The 15,471-nt window shown below is 47.0% G+C and overlaps 1 protein-coding gene across 5 annotated transcripts in view; it reads right to left on the reverse strand.

Moving 5' to 3' along the window:
• The window catches only part of NGEF (neuronal guanine nucleotide exchange factor), a 96,002-nt gene that overhangs the window by 9,303 nt on the left and 71,228 nt on the right, over positions 1-15,471 (reverse strand). For all 5 annotated transcript variants that reach the window (XM_060193794.1, XM_060193795.1, XM_060193793.1 and 2 more), the window contains 3 exons: positions 13,919-14,238; positions 2,477-2,637; positions 1,031-1,183 (listed from right to left, as the gene is read on the reverse strand). In XM_060193794.1, coding sequence (XP_060049777.1) covers positions 1,031-1,183; positions 2,477-2,637; positions 13,919-14,238 — 634 coding nt within the window. The remainder of the gene's footprint in view (positions 1-1,030; positions 1,184-2,476; positions 2,638-13,918; positions 14,239-15,471) is intronic.

Below are 15,471 nucleotides of genomic sequence, written 5' to 3' on the forward strand. Positions count from 1 at the left end.
CTTCACAAGCATTGAAGCAGGTCTGCAGGTGTCTTTCTCTCCCCCTGTGTCTTCCCCTCCTCTCTTCACTTCTCTCTGTCCTATCCAACAATGACGACATCAATAACAACAATAATAGCTACAACTATAAAAACAACAAGGGCAACAAAAGGAAATAAATAAATAAATCCGACCCTTTCTTTAAAAACAAAACAGAAAACCACAAAAAACTCCATGTGGATGTAGGGGCGAGGGGAGCAGAAGTGTGAGGAATTCACGAGGCAAGAATCCAAGATGAAAAGCCCTCCTGTCCCCTGAATCCTCAGGAAGCAGTGTGCTCCAGGGCTGCGGGTCAACCACCACGAAGCCACCTCAGGCCTCACCTTGTCTGTGTCGCTGGTTCACACCAAGTATCTGATGAGACTCAAGTTGCTCACTTTTCAAGAAGAAATTATTTTTTAACTTGATAGGACAAAGAGAAACTGGGAAGAAGGGGGATATTGAGAGGGAGACAGAGAGACACCTGCACAGTTCGTGAAGCTCCCCCCTTGCAAATGGGGAGTGGGGGCTTGAACCTGAGTCCTTGCACGTGCTAACGTGTGAGCTCAACACGGTGCCCCATCGTCTGACCCTCCAAGCTGTCCTCTTGATCCCACACTATATATTTCTTCTTGCTAAAGGGATCAAGGGGGTTATGCATGTGGACTCTCACTACTCTAGGTGTTTTCATTAATCAGTTAATCAATTAATTACTAATTTCAGATAGAAAGATCAAGGAGATAGATGGCAATAACGGAGCTTCCCCTGGTGCCATGGTCCTCCCGCCCGTGTGGTGCTGTAGGCTAGAACCTGGGTCTCACACATAGCAAGGCACACCCTTGAGCTTTCAAGGTGAGCCTTGAAAAGGCCCCCACAACGGTTTTTTCTAGCCTCCCTTCTGAGCTCTTTGTGACCCTCTGGGCCTTGCGGCCAGGGACACCCTAGACAACCACTCGGGAATCACCAGGCCCCAAGCTGCTCTAGGGACGCGGGCCCGGGGGTGGGGACTCACAGCAGCTGCTTGTAGGTTCTCTCCTGGTACGTCTGGTTGCTGACGTAGGTGATGTAGACGGAGAAGTGATCGGCCGCGTACCGGTGCACGATGTCGCACACGTCTGAGATGACAATGTTCTCCTCCATGCGGTGCTCCAGCTCCAGCAGGAACCTGGGGTGGGGAGGAGGGGAGCTCAAGGCGGACGTGGCGCCACCTCAGGCCTGGCTCTGCACTGCAGTCAGATGCCCCAGGCTCCTGGTTTAATCCCTCACAGCATGGTGTACTGGCCTCTGCCTCTCCCTCTCCCTCTCTCTCTCTCTAATTACACAGGAAAGAACAAACAAATCATTTTTTAATTAGTGTGTTTGCTTGTTCTTATAATTTACTTGAATAAATTTTTATTATTTATTTTATTTTATTTCCTTTTGTTGCCCTTGTTGTTTTATTGTTGTAGTTATTATTGTTGCCGTCATTGTTGGATAGGACAGAGAGAAATGGAGAGAGGAGGGGAAGACAGAGAGGGGGAGAGAAAGACAGACACCTGCAGACCTGCTTCACCGTTTGTGAAGTGAAACCCCTGCAGGTGGGGAGCGGGGGGCTCAAACCGGGATCCTTACGCCAACCCTTGCGTTTACCCACTGTGCCACTGCCCGGCTCCCAAGAGAGAGAAACTCTGACCCCTTGGGCTGTTGGAGAGAGTGTGGGGTGCAGCTGACACTGGAGCCTGGCTCTCACAAGCTCATGTCTCCATCTGGCTGCCTGTGGAGACCCTCACCCCCTCATAAGATGTAAATGAGAACATGCAGGGGCTTGGGGTCTGCTCAGCAGGTAGAGTTCACTCCTTGCCAGACTCCAGGGCCCCACCGCACAGGACTACCCTGGACAGCACCAAGGGTGGTTGGGTGGTGCTGCAGTGTCTCTCCCTCTCTCTTCTCCTCCTCCTCCTTCTTCTCCCCCCACCTCCATCTATGTCTCTCTAAGGACACAGAAACAAAATCAGGCCAGGGGAGGCCACTCGCACATGAGGCCCTGGAGCTGTCTGTGGGCTCAGGCAGCCTACCTCAGCCTCACCGTCCCCACCAGCTGCAATGGGGGAGGTCCAGTGTGCAGGGTATTCCTGCAGAGAAGGGGTGGGGGGAACATAGGGGCCCAGAGGCCTCTGCCCCTATTGCGTGGGGGGTCCCCAGCTGTGCGGACGCCAGCCTGGGCTTTCTAACTCAGGGTGAAGTCACTGAAGATGGCAGTTTACACAGAGCCCTGACACCTGGGACACTAGTGTATGTCCTGCTTGTGCTGGGCGCAGGGACAAGAGGGGCCTGCAGGGGACCCAGCAGCGGGGATATAACCAGCGTCCTTGTCACCTGTATCTAGTCACGGACAACTTCTGCCCTGCTGGCTTTGGCCAACAGGCCCGGGAGAGGACTCTGGGGTGGGGATAGGCCGTGGGGGCCGGGGGCAGCTCACCGCTCACTCACGGCCATGACGTCCAGTACGTTGGAGAACAGGATGTGGGCCTCGGACGGGTGCAGCAGCTTCCGCAGTCGCTCATTGTCCATGAAGTGCGACACCAGCAGGCTTAGGCTCTTGTAGTATGAGGCCTCCGAGGTGACCAGCTCAAACATGGCCTGCGGCGGGGATGGCAGGGACCAGGGTGACCACAGAGGGCTGGCCCATGGCCAGGGGCCTCACACTGAGCTTCCCAGAGCCCCAGCCAGGTGGTGATGGGTAGGGACCAGAATGTGGGACAGGCTCTCCCGCTTTCCCTTTTATTTATTTATTTTTTAAATATTTACTTATTTACTCTCTTTTGTTGCCCTTGTTTTTTATTGTTGTTGTAGTTATTATTGTTGTTGTTATTGATGTCATTGTTGTTGGATAGGACAGAGAGAAATGGAGAGAGGAGGGGAAGACAGAGAGGGGAAGAGAAAGATAGACACCTGTAGATCTGCTTCACCGCTTCTGAAGCGACTCCCCTGTAGGTGGGGAGCCAAGGGATCAAATCGGGATCCTTACACCAGTCCTTGTGCTTTGCGCCACCTGCACTTAACCCACTTTGCCACCACCTGACTCCCTTCCTTTTATTCTATTTAAAACAGAAGAAGAGCGAGAGATACCACAGCAGGGCTCCACCATTCACGATGCTTCGTCTCCGCTTGGTGCTCCCACATGGTGGCCCAAGCCTCGAACTCAGGACCTCATGCATGGCAAAGTGTGTGCTCTACTTAGTGAGCCGTTTTCTGACCTCTCTTTTCATCCATTAACATTTCTGAAGACTGATTAAAAAGCAAGGAAAGGGGGAGTTGGGCGGTAATGCAGTGGGTTAATCGCACGTGGTGCAAAGCACAAGGACCCGCACAAATATTCTGATTCAAGCCCTGGCTCCCCACCTGCAGGGGAGTCACTTCACAGGCAGTGAAGCAGGTCTGCAGGTGTCTATCTTTCTCTCCCCCTCTGTTTTCCCCTCCTCTCTCCATTTCTCTTTGTCCTATCCAACAATGATGACATCAATAACAACAATAATAACTACAACAATAAAACAACAATGGCAACAAAAAGGGAATAAATAGAATGGCGTTAAAATATCTTCAATCTTTGATATCAATAAATGTCAATGGCCTGAATTTACCTATTAAAAGGCATATAGTAGGAAGATGGATCAGAAAACACAACCCAATAATATGCTGTCTACAGGAAACCCACCTAACTCAACAAGACAAACACAGACTCAAAGTGAAAGGATGGAAAACTATCATACAAGCCAATGGCCCACAAAAACGGGCAGGAACAGTTATTCTTATATCTGACATGATAGACTTTAAAATAAATAAAATTAAAAAAGATAGGGATGGACACTACTTAATGTTCAGTGGATCAGTCAATCAAGAGGACTTAATTAACATCTATGCACCCAAGGAGAAGCCACCTAAATACATCAAACATCTACTGAAAGAGCTACAGCAACATATTAACAGCAACACAGTCATAATAGGGGACTTCAGCACCCCACTCTCTCAAGTTGACAGATCATCCAGGCAGAAAATCAATAAAGACATAAGGGAGCTAAATGAAGAGATAGATGAACTAGAACTATTGGACATTTTCAGAGTCATTCATCCCAAGAAACTGGAATACACATTTTACTCAAGTCCACATGGGTCATTCTCAAGGATAGACCATATGCTAGGCCACAAAGACAGCATCAGTCAATTCAAGAGCACTGAAATCATCCCAAGCATCTTCTCAGATCACAGTGGAATTAAACTAACACTTAACAATCAACAAAAGATTAGTAATAGTCCCAAAATGTGGAAGCTCAACAGTACACTACTTAACAACTACTGGATCAAAGAGGAAATCAAGGAAGAAATCAAAATGTTTTGAGACTTCAATGAAAATGAAGACACAATCTATCAAAATATTTGGGACACAGCTAAAGCAGTACTGAGAGGGAAGTTCATAGCCATACAAGCACACATTAGGAAACAAGAAAAAGCACAAATAAACAGCCTGATTGCACATCTTAAAGACCTAGAAGAAGAAGAAGAAGAACAAAGGAATCCTAAAGCAACCAAAAGGACAGAAATCACTAAAGTTAGGGCAGAAATCAATAACACTGAAAATAATAAAACCATTCAAAAGATCAACAAAAGTAAATGTTGGTTCTTCGAAAAAGTGAACAAAATCGATAAACCTTTAGCCAGACTCACAAAACAAAAAAGGAAGAAGACTCAAATAAATTGGATCATAAATGAAAGAGGAGATATCACAACAGACACCGCAGAATGTCAGCATATCATGCGAGGCTTCTATGAACAACTATATGCCACCAAGCTAGAGAACCTGGAAGAAATGGACGATTTCCTAGACACATACAAACTTCCAAAATTAAATAAAGAGGAAGTAGATAACATGAACAGGCCCATCACAGCTAATGAAATTGAAACAGTTATCAAAATCCTTCCCAAGAATAAAAGCCCTGGTCCAGATGGTTTTACAAATGAATTCTACAAAACCTTCAAAGAAGAACTAATAATACCTCTACTTTAAAAAAAAAACTTTTTTTATATTTATTTACTTATTTATTCCCTTTTGTTGTCCTTGTTTTATTGTTGTAGTTATTATTGATTTCGTTGTTGCTGAATAGGACAGAGAGAAATGGAGAGAAGAGGGGAAGGCAGAGAGGGGGAGAGAAAGATAGACATCTGCAGACCTGCTTCACTGCCTGTGAAGCGATTCCCCTGCAGGTGGGGATCTGGGGGCTCGAACCCGGATCCTTATGCCAGTCCTTGCGCTTTGCGCCACATGCGCTTAACCCGCTGTGCTACCACCCGACTCCCAATATCTCTACTTTTAAAAGTCTTCCAGAAGATTGAAGACACTGGAATACTCCCTCACAGCTACTATGAAGCCAGCATCACTTTGATACCAAAAGCAGAGACACAACCAAAAAAGAAAACTACAGACCAATATCTCTGATGAACACAGATGCCAAAATATTGAACAAAATTCTAGCCAACCGGATACAGCAGTATATTAAAAAGATTGTTCATCATGACCAAGTGGGGTTTATCCCAGGGATGCAAGGTTGGTTTAATATATGTAAATTAATCAATGTGATCCACCACATCAACAAAAGCAAGACCAAAACCCACATGGTCATATCAATAGATACAGAGAAAGCCTTTGATAAAATACAACATCCCTTTATGATCAAAACACTACAAAAAATGGGAATAGATGGAAAATTCCTGAAGATAATGGAGTCTTAATATAGCAAACCTACAGCCAACATCATACTCAATGGTGAAAATCTGGAAGCATTTCCCCTCAGATCAGGTACTAGACAGGGTTGCCCACTATCACCATTATTATTCAACATAGTGTTGGAAGTTCTTGCCATAGTAATCAGGCAGGAGCAAGGAATTAAAGGCATACAGATTGAAAGAGAAGTCAAACTCTCCCTATTTGCAGATGACATGATAGTATACTTAGAAAAACCTAAGGAATCCAGCAAGAAGCTTTTGGAAATCATCAGACAATACAGTAAGGTGTCAGGCTACAAAATTAACATTCAAAAGTCAGTGGCATTCCTCTATGTAAACACTAAGTTGGGAGAACATGAAGTCCAGAAATCAATTCCTTTTACTATAGCAACAAAAACAATAAAATGTCTAGGGATAAATCCAACCAACGAAGTGAATGACTTGTATACTGAAAATTATGAGTCACTACTTAAGGAAATTGCAAAAGACACAAAGAAGTGGAAAGATATTCCATGTTCATGGGTTGGAAGAATTAACATCATCAAAATGAATATACTACCCAGAGCCATCTATAAATTTAATGCTATCCTCATCAAAATTCCAACCACATTTTTTTTTTGGAGAATAGAAAAAATGCTACAAATGTTTATTTGGAACCAGAAAAGACCTAGAATTGCCAAAACAATCTTGAGAAGAAAGAGCAGAAATGGAGGCATCACATTCCCAGATCTCAAACTGTATTATAGGGCCGTTGTAATAAATACTGCTTAGTACTGGAACATGAATAGACACACTGACCAGTGGAATAGAATTGAGAGCCCAGAAGTAAGCCCCCACACCCATGGACATCTAATCTTTGACAAAGGTGCCCAGACTATTAAATAATGGGGAAAGCAGAATCTATTCAACAAATGGTGTTGGAAAAAATGGGTTGAAACATGCAGAAGAATGAAACTGAGCCACTAGATTTCACCAAATACAAAAGTCAATTCCAAGTGGATCAAGGACTTGAATTAGACTAGAAACTATCAGATACTTAGAGGAAAATATTGGCAGAACTCTTTTCTGCATAAATTTTAAAGACATCTTCAATGGAACGAATCCAATTACAAAGAAGACTAAGGCAAGTATAAACCTATGGGACTACATCAAATTAAAAAGCTTCTGCACAGCAAAAGAAACCACTACCCAAACCAAGAGACCCCTCACAGAATGGGAGAAGATCTTTACATGCCATACATCAGACAAGAGGCTAATAACTAAAAAATATAAAGAGCTTGCCAAACTCAACTACAAGAAAATAACACCATCCAAAAATGGGGGGAGGACATGGACAGAATATTCACCACAGAAGAAATCCAAAAGGCTGAGTAACACATGAAAAAATGCTCCAAGTCTCTGATTATCAGAGAAATGCAAATAAAGACAACAATGAGATATCACTTCACTCTTGTAAGAATGTCTTACATCAGAAAAGGTAACAGCAGCAAATGCTGGAGAGGTTGTGGGGTCAAAGGAGCCCTCCTGCACTGCTGGTGGGAATGTCAATTGGTCCAACCTCTGTGGAGAACAGTCTGGAGAACTCTCAGAAGGCTAGAAATAGGCCTACCCGATGACCTTGCAATGCCAAGCATTGCACTGATACACTTTCCTCACTAGCTGTGTTCACCAGAACCCATTTAAAAGTCCTCCAGCTGGGTGGGGGTTGAGCGGTAGTGCAGCGGGTTAAGTGCACCTGGCACAAAGCACAAGGGCTGGCATATGGATCCTGGTTCGAGCCCCCAGTTACCCACCTGCAGGGAGTTGCTTCGCAAGCGGTGAAGCAGGTCTGCAGGTGTCTTTCTCTCCCCCTCTGTCTTCCCTTCCTCTCTTGATTTCTCTCTGTCCTATCTAACAACAACAACAATTATGACAACAATAACAATAATAACTACAACAAGCGCAACAAGGGCAACAAAATGGGAAAAATGGCCTCCAGGAGCAGTGGATTTGTAGTGCAGACACCAAACCCCAGCAATAACCCTGGAGGCAAAAAAAAAAAAAAGTGCTCCAGCTCAAAGTTTAAGATGACTCGTTTTTCTTTTCCATGCAAAGCCAAGGAAATGAAACAGATGAAACAGCCTCACACATGCACTCTACCAGGTAGCCTCTGGGCCCAATTCTCCATTGAGAGGCAGAGACTGAGGCAGAGAGGAGAGACAGTACAGCATGGCTCTACCACCCACGGAGCTCCCGGGGTGCTGCCCATGTGTTCCCTTGTGTTGCCAAGACTTGAATCCAGGACCTCACACACAGCAAGGCATGCCCTCTGTGGCGTGAGCCATCTCTTGTCCCCTCAACTGCCACTGAGCAGACTTCACTAGCTATGACACAGTCAGAAGAGCTGAGAATTCTTTATGCACTTCAGAAAGGGGGCGGGAAGTGGCACATCTGATTGAGTACACAGGTAACCATACGAGGACCCAGGTTCAAGCCCGAGTCCCTACCTGCAGGGGGGAAGCTTCCCACATGGTGAAGCAGTGCCAGGTGTTTGCCTTTTTCTCTCCCCTCTTTGTTTCTTTCTGTCTCTATCCAGTAAATTAATAAAGTATATGAAGACTTGTCTGAGCCTCTTTTTTTTCCTTTTTTAAATTTATTTATTCCCTCTTGTTGCCCTTGTTTTTTTTATTGTTGTAGTTATCGTTGTTGTTATTGATGTCATCGTTGTTGGATAGGACAGACAGAAATGGAGAGAAGAGGAGAAGACAGAGAGGGGGAGAGAAAGACAGACACCTGCAGACTTGCTTCACCGCCTGTGCAGTGACTCCCCTGCAGGTGGGGAGCCGGGGGCTCGAACCGGGATCCTTATGCTGGTCCTTGTGCTTTGCACCACCTGCGCTTAACCCACTGTGCTACCTCCTGACTCCCTTGTCTGTGCCTATTTCACTCTCCCTCTGCCTCTAAAATAAAACTGTATTTCAGAAGGTGCCTTTTTGAGTTTTGTTTCAGTGGTAACCAATGTACTGCTTCTCTCCCAACCTCTTCATTTATTTACTAATGCTTACTTATTGCTGAGAGAGGGAGAGAGAAAGAGGGAGAGAAGGAGCCAGAGTATAATTCTGGCACATGAGACGCTGGGAATTGAACTCAAGATCTTACGCATGAAGGTTGGTACTCTGTTCACCGCACCATCCTCTGTCCTCTCAATCTCTTTAAAGAGCAGGGCTTTTGTTTTTCCCCCTGAGCACTGCTCAGCTCTACCTAAAAGTGGTATGGGGATTGAACCTAAGACTTTGGAGCCTCAGGCATGGGAGTCTTTTTACATAACGCGTATGTTATAGCCCTCACCGAGATCAGGGCATTTGTCTTCTGTGGCCCCGTTATCAACAGGATAAACTGGTCCCACCTTACACCCACTTTTGTGTTCACTCAGAACTGCTCAGTGAATGTTATTCTCTCACCCTGTCTCTGGATTTGAGCTTCTTACACTCTGTAAATTCTGGTCTCAATTCACAGGAGACAGACAGGTCTGTGTTCTATTTGGTGGGGAGGAGAGCAGTGCTTATTTTGTCAGGTTGAACAAAACCATCAGCCTTCTCCATGACACTGCTCTTTCTGAAGTTAACATATAGTGGGACTGATTCCCACTCCTGGGGAGGGGGACGTTGTATAGTTTTGGGAATTGTACCACAGGTACAGATTCTGGTCACAAGGCTCAGACCAGCCCATCCTGCCACGCTCCCATCACTGGGAGTCGCCCATCTGCCTCCATCACTGTGGCCTTGTCCCCTGGCATGCTGCATGAAAGAATCATGTATCCTGCGGCCTTTCTAATTTCTTCCACTCGGCAGCAAGCCTGTGACGGATGGAAAGTGTGTGTGTTGGTGAGTCAGTTTTTCACTGCCGAGCTGCGTGTCACCGTGGCCTGGAGTCTGCTTACCCCTCGCTCTGTTCCAGGATGCTGAGGCTGCTCTGCTTTGGGAAGACTACTGGCAGAGCAGCTATAAACATCTTAGTGTGGGTTTTGTGGAAACCTATGCTTTTCTCAAGAACAGAGGTTTTTTTAATCAGGAACTACTTTTGCTCCCCAGGAGACATTTAGATGTCTAAAGATATTGGGGGAAGTGGGTAGAGCATGCATGGCCTTACCATGCACAAGGCCTAAGGCTGACCCCCAGCACTACGTAAAACCAAGACAACCGGAAACAGACAGAACATCCTAAGTGATGGAGAGAGAGAGAGAGAATGAAAGAGACCACAGCACCAAAGCTTCCTTCAATGTGGTGGAGGCTGGGCTCGAACTAGGCCAGCACATGGCAGAGCAGTGTACTATCCAGTGAGCTGTCCTGCTGGCTCCTCCTTTCCACCAAGGCTTTTATTGGAACTTCATGCTTGCTCAATCCCATCCCTCCCAGCAGTCTCTCTCTCCCTCCCTCTCTCTCTCGAAGAGACAGACGGAGATGGAGAGTGAGAGTCACCACAGCTCATGAAGCTTCCCCTTTGCATGGCGCCCCCATGTGGTGGCTGGGGAGTGGAGTCTGGGGCCCAGCACAGGGCAAGGTGTGTTCTTTACCTGGTGAGCTATCTCCCATTAATTATGATGGGAACCAGAGCATCACCCGGGCTCCTACAGTACAGGGGATTCAACTGGTAAGTCTAGAGCTCTAGCCACTGTGCCAACCTCCCAGACTGACCCAGGTACCCTCCCCCCACACACCTCTCTCGGCTTCTACTAGCAATGGCCAAGAAAACTGCTAAATCTGCCCTGTCCCCAAAGAAGTGCCTCTCCATGGATCATTACGTCAGCTGCGGAGACACTCTCCGTGTTTTGAAATGCCCAGGATCTGGAGTCTGGGACACACACTTCACTCTGTAAGAAGTCTTCCCTGAGCAGCCATGCCCCTTACAGCACCACCACCAGTTCAGGCATTAGTGGAACCAGAAGACAGGCGGTCAGAAAAGATTCGGATAGAACACCAGCAGCGGAAGGGCACTGACATTTCTAGAACATTCCATCACACAGCAGCAGAACAGGCTTCTCCCTCCTGCCCACTTTAACAAATTAAGCAAAAAAGGCTGACATCTTACAAATTATCCCAGTGATGGGGACGTGGCAGGATGGGCTGGTCTGAGCCTTGTGACATTCCAGGACTGTCTCCAAACCCCTGGAAGTCGGTTCACACATTTCTCAGAAGACCCCAGTCAAAAGAAAGCTCCCAGGGTTGTTAGAAGTAGACTTCCCCTCTTCACTGATGACACGATGGACTGTGTAGAAAGTCTGTAGCGGCTTGGGAGGTGACACAGTGGAAGGGGGCGTGGACTCTCAAGCACAAGATCCTGGGTTCAGTCCCCGGCATCACATGTGCCAGAGTGATGCTCTGGTCCTCTCTCTCTTTCCCCTCCTCTCAATAAATAAATAAGTGGAAGACTTGTAATTATAAAATGCATCCTTTTGGCTCCAAGGTTAGGAGTGCTTAGTACACTTGTAACAGTGATGCTGCAGACTGCTGAAGTTTGCTTTCCTGTCTATTCTGTTGGAGTGAAGTCTAGATAATTTATTTTTTATTTTATTTTTTTACCTCCAGGGTTATTACAGGGGCTCGGTGTCTGCACTATGAACTCACTGCTCCTGGAGGCCATTTTTTTCCCATTTTGTTGCCCTTGTTGTTATTACTGTTGTTATTATTGTTGTTGGATAGGACAGAGAGAAATTGAGAGAGGAAGGGAAGACAGAGAGGGGAGAGAAAGACAGACACCTGCAGACCTGCTTCACTGCTTGTGTGGCAACCCCCCTTGCAGGTGGGGAGCCGGGGGGCTCAAACCGGGATCCTTATGCTGGGGTCCTTGCACTTGGTGCCACATGTGCTTAACCCACTGGGCCACGTGCACTTAACCCACTGTGCTACTGCCTGGCCCCCTAGTCTAGAGAATTTTTTAAAAAAAATTATTTGTAAAATGGAAATATTGACAATACTATAGGATAAGAGGGGTACATTTCCACACAATGTACCCACTGAGGTTTTTTTTTTTTAAAGATTTTATTTATTTCTGAGAAAGATAGGAGGAGAGAGAAAGAACCAGACATCACTCTGGCACATGTGCTGCCAGGGAATCGAACTCAGGACCTCATGTTTGACAGTCCGAAGCTTTATCACTGAGCCACCTCCCGGACCACCCACTGAAGCTTTTGTTACTGCTTAGTGGGTGGCCACTTCCTCCTGGTGTTTGTGGACACCAGAAGATAAAATAGAGCCTCTCTTTAGAGCAATAATGTCCAATAAAAACTTAATATGAGACTCTCATACATTTAAATTTTCTCAGTGACCACATTAAAGTGGTTAAAAAACAGGAGAGAAGAATTAAAGTATTTAATCTGGTGTATTCAAAGAGTCACCACGTCTGCGTGGGGCTGGGTGGTGGCGCACCTGGTTGAGGTGAGTGCACGTTATGATGCGCAAGGACTGGGCTTGAGCTCCTGGTCTCCACCTGCAGGGGAAACTTTGCAAAGGGTGAAGTAGCCCTGCAGGTGTCTGTCTCCCTCTCTATCACCCCTTCCCTCTCGATTTCTGGCTGTCTCTAGCCAATAAATAAATAAAGATGATGGTGAGAAGAAGAAGAAGAATAGACGCTGACTAGGGAGCCAGTATTTCCTCCTAGGCACTAAGTGTTCAGGATTGCTGTGGCTTCATACCCAACACGCCTCAGTGACGGCCACATGGGGGTCCTCACTGGCCACCACTTGTGGCCACTGATCTCCAGGGGCTGCACCATTTTGGAGAACCCCAAGTTCTTAGTGTTTCCTTCTAAGGAGCCACACCTGGTACAAGGCCTTCCCTTCCTTTTTTTTTTTTTTTTTGCCTCCAGGGTTATTGCTGGGGCTCGGTGCCTGCACTACAAATCCACTGCTCCTGGAGGCCATTATTTTCCCTTTTGTTGTCCTTGTTGTTGATCATTGTTGTTGTTGTTACTATAACTTGTTATTGTTGTCGTTGTTGTTGGATTGGACAGAGAGAAATCGAGAGAGGAGGGGAAGACAGAGAGGAGGAGAGAAAGAACTGAAGACCTGCTTCAACACTTGTGAAATGACCCCCCTGCAGGTGGGGAGCTAGGGTCTCGAGCCGGGATTCTTATGCCAGTCCTTGCGCTTTGCGCCATGTGCACTTAACCTGGTGCACTACCGCCTGGCCCTCAGGCCTTCCTTTTCTTTCAAAAACACTATTTACTTATTTATGAGAGAGAGCCACAGAGTCACTCTGACACATGTGATGCCAGGAATTGAATTCGGGACCTCATGCCTGAGGGTCCAACATTTCATCCACTGTACTACCTTCCAGGCCACACATTTGCTTTAAATTTAATTTTTTATAGATTTTTTTTATTTAACGAGAGAGAACCTGAGCATCACTCTGGCATATGCAGTGCTGGGGACTGAACTCAGGACCTCACATCTAAACAAGTCCTGCATTTGTTCCACCATGCCAATGGGAAAAACATCCTGTGTTCTGTTCTGTTCTATTCGATGGTGGAACTGGGGCCTTAAGCAGGTGTGATTTTAACTGGTCTGAGTCACTTTTTCACTCAGAGAAACAGAGACAGAGAGACATAATAATGATTTCTAGGGGCAGGGAATGGCTCCATGGGTAGAGCACACTCCTTACTGTGCATGAGGCCCTGGGTTTGAGCCCTGGCGTCACCTGGGAGCACCACAGATGGTGGAGTGGTGCTATGGTGTCTCTGTTCCCCTCCCTTTATCTATGTATGGGATGAAAACGGGGCTGAAGGGGCCACTCTCTTCTCTCACCCGAGAGAGGGCCCACCCAAGGTCTCTTACAGTGACGGGAAGGGCAATCATAACAGAGCTTTCTTGTCAAGCCCACTTCTCTCTCTCTCTCTCTCTCTCGGCTCTGAGTTAAGGCTGTGGGCTCAGGCCCTGAGTGCAGGGTAAATGAGCTGTTGCCAGGCCCCAATGAAAGCACCATCCCCCCAACGCCTGGCACTCTGACACCCCACTGCAGGCAGGAAACTGACCCCATCAGATGGGGTGGGGTGGGGAAAGCACCACAAGAGGCCAGTGAGGTGCTGTCCTAGCTGGTGCATCTCCTGCAGGCTCCAGGAAGGTCCCCAGATCCAGTCATGAGGGCCAGTCATGAGGTGGGGGCCTTACCTCCTGCAGCTTCACCTCCTCGGGCTGGAGGATGTCCAGCACCCCGCTGCTCCGGATCTCGGGGAGGTCCTGCCACAGGTTGAACCTGGAGTGTGGGTTGCTGAGCAGGCAGATCTGGGGCAGCACCTTCCTCTCCGGGGGGCTGGCCAGCTCTTCCTCCTCCCCCTCCTCCTCTTCTTCGCCATCCTCCTCCCCGTCCTCCACAGCCTCCTTGTTGCCCGGGGACCCGTCGGCGGCGCCTTGGATCTCTGCGTCCTGCTTCCTCCGGGTCTCGATCTCCTGAAGTGTGGATTTGTCTCGGTATTCCTGATACAGGAGGCCTGCGAGAGACACAGACAGAGAGAGAGAGAGAGATGAGGCAGGGAGGGGAGGAGAGAGCCAGGCAGGCCCAGAGATTTTCCAGGTACTCTGTCCAGGTTTGGGGGTAAGATAATTGTGTTATCTATTCACAAGAGAGTGAGAATGAACAAAGGCAGCATTCTGGCACATGTGGTGCTGGGGATCGAACTCATGAACTAATGCCTGCAAGTCCAGTGCTTTGCCCACTGCATGACCTCCTGGGCTACCATATTCTTCTTCTTGAATATTTTTTTTTCAGGACGCACCTGCCTGAGGCTCCTCGTTGGATCCCGCTGGAGTGCTGCTCTGCCAGCTCTCTCCCTCTCCTCTCCATCTTATATAAAACACATACAATAGATATTAATGTTTTTTAAAAAGTATTTTTTATTTGATGAAACTTTTAAAAGGATTTATTCATTTGAAAACATTTTTTATTAGTGATTTAAATATGATTAACAAGACTGTAAGCTAACAGGGGTACAATTTCACACAGTTTCCACCACCAGAGTTCTGTGTCCCATCCCCTCCACCAGAAACTTCCCTATTCTTTATCCCTCTGGGGGATACGGACCAAAATCTTTTATGGGGTGCAGAAGGTGGAAGGTCTGGCTTCTCTAATTGCTTCTCCATTGGACATGGGCATTGGCAGGTGGATTCACACCCCAGCCTGTTTCTATCCTTCCCTGGTGGGGCGGGGCTCTGGGGAGGCGAAGTTATAGGACATATTGGTGAGGCATTTCTTCTCCTTTTTTTTTTTTCTTGCCTCCAGGGTTATCGTTAGGGCTTGGTGCCTGCATTATCCATCCACTGCTATGGTGGCCATTTGTTGTTATTGTTGCCCTTGCTGTTGCTGCTATTGTTATTACTGTTGCTATTGGATAGGACAGAGAGAAATCAAGAGAGGAGGAGAAGACAAAGAGGGAGAGAGAAAGATAGATACCTTTATACTTGCTTCACCATTTGTGAAGCGCGCCCCCCCCCCGGCAGGTGTCAAGCTGGGGGCTCGAACCGGGATCCTTACACTAGTCCTTGCACTTAGCGCCATATGCTCTTAAGATGCTGTGCTACCGCCTGGCTTGTTCATTTTTTAATGAGAGAGAGGGAAAGAACCAGAGCTTCACTCTAACACATATGATGACATGATGATGCTGGGAACTGAATTCATGGCTTAGTGCTTTTAAGTCAGACACCTACCCATTGCTCTGCCTCCCAAA

This window comes from Erinaceus europaeus, chromosome 7 (genome assembly GCF_950295315.1).
Source record: "Erinaceus europaeus chromosome 7, mEriEur2.1, whole genome shotgun sequence".
Taxonomy (NCBI): domain Eukaryota; kingdom Metazoa; phylum Chordata; class Mammalia; order Eulipotyphla; family Erinaceidae; genus Erinaceus; species Erinaceus europaeus.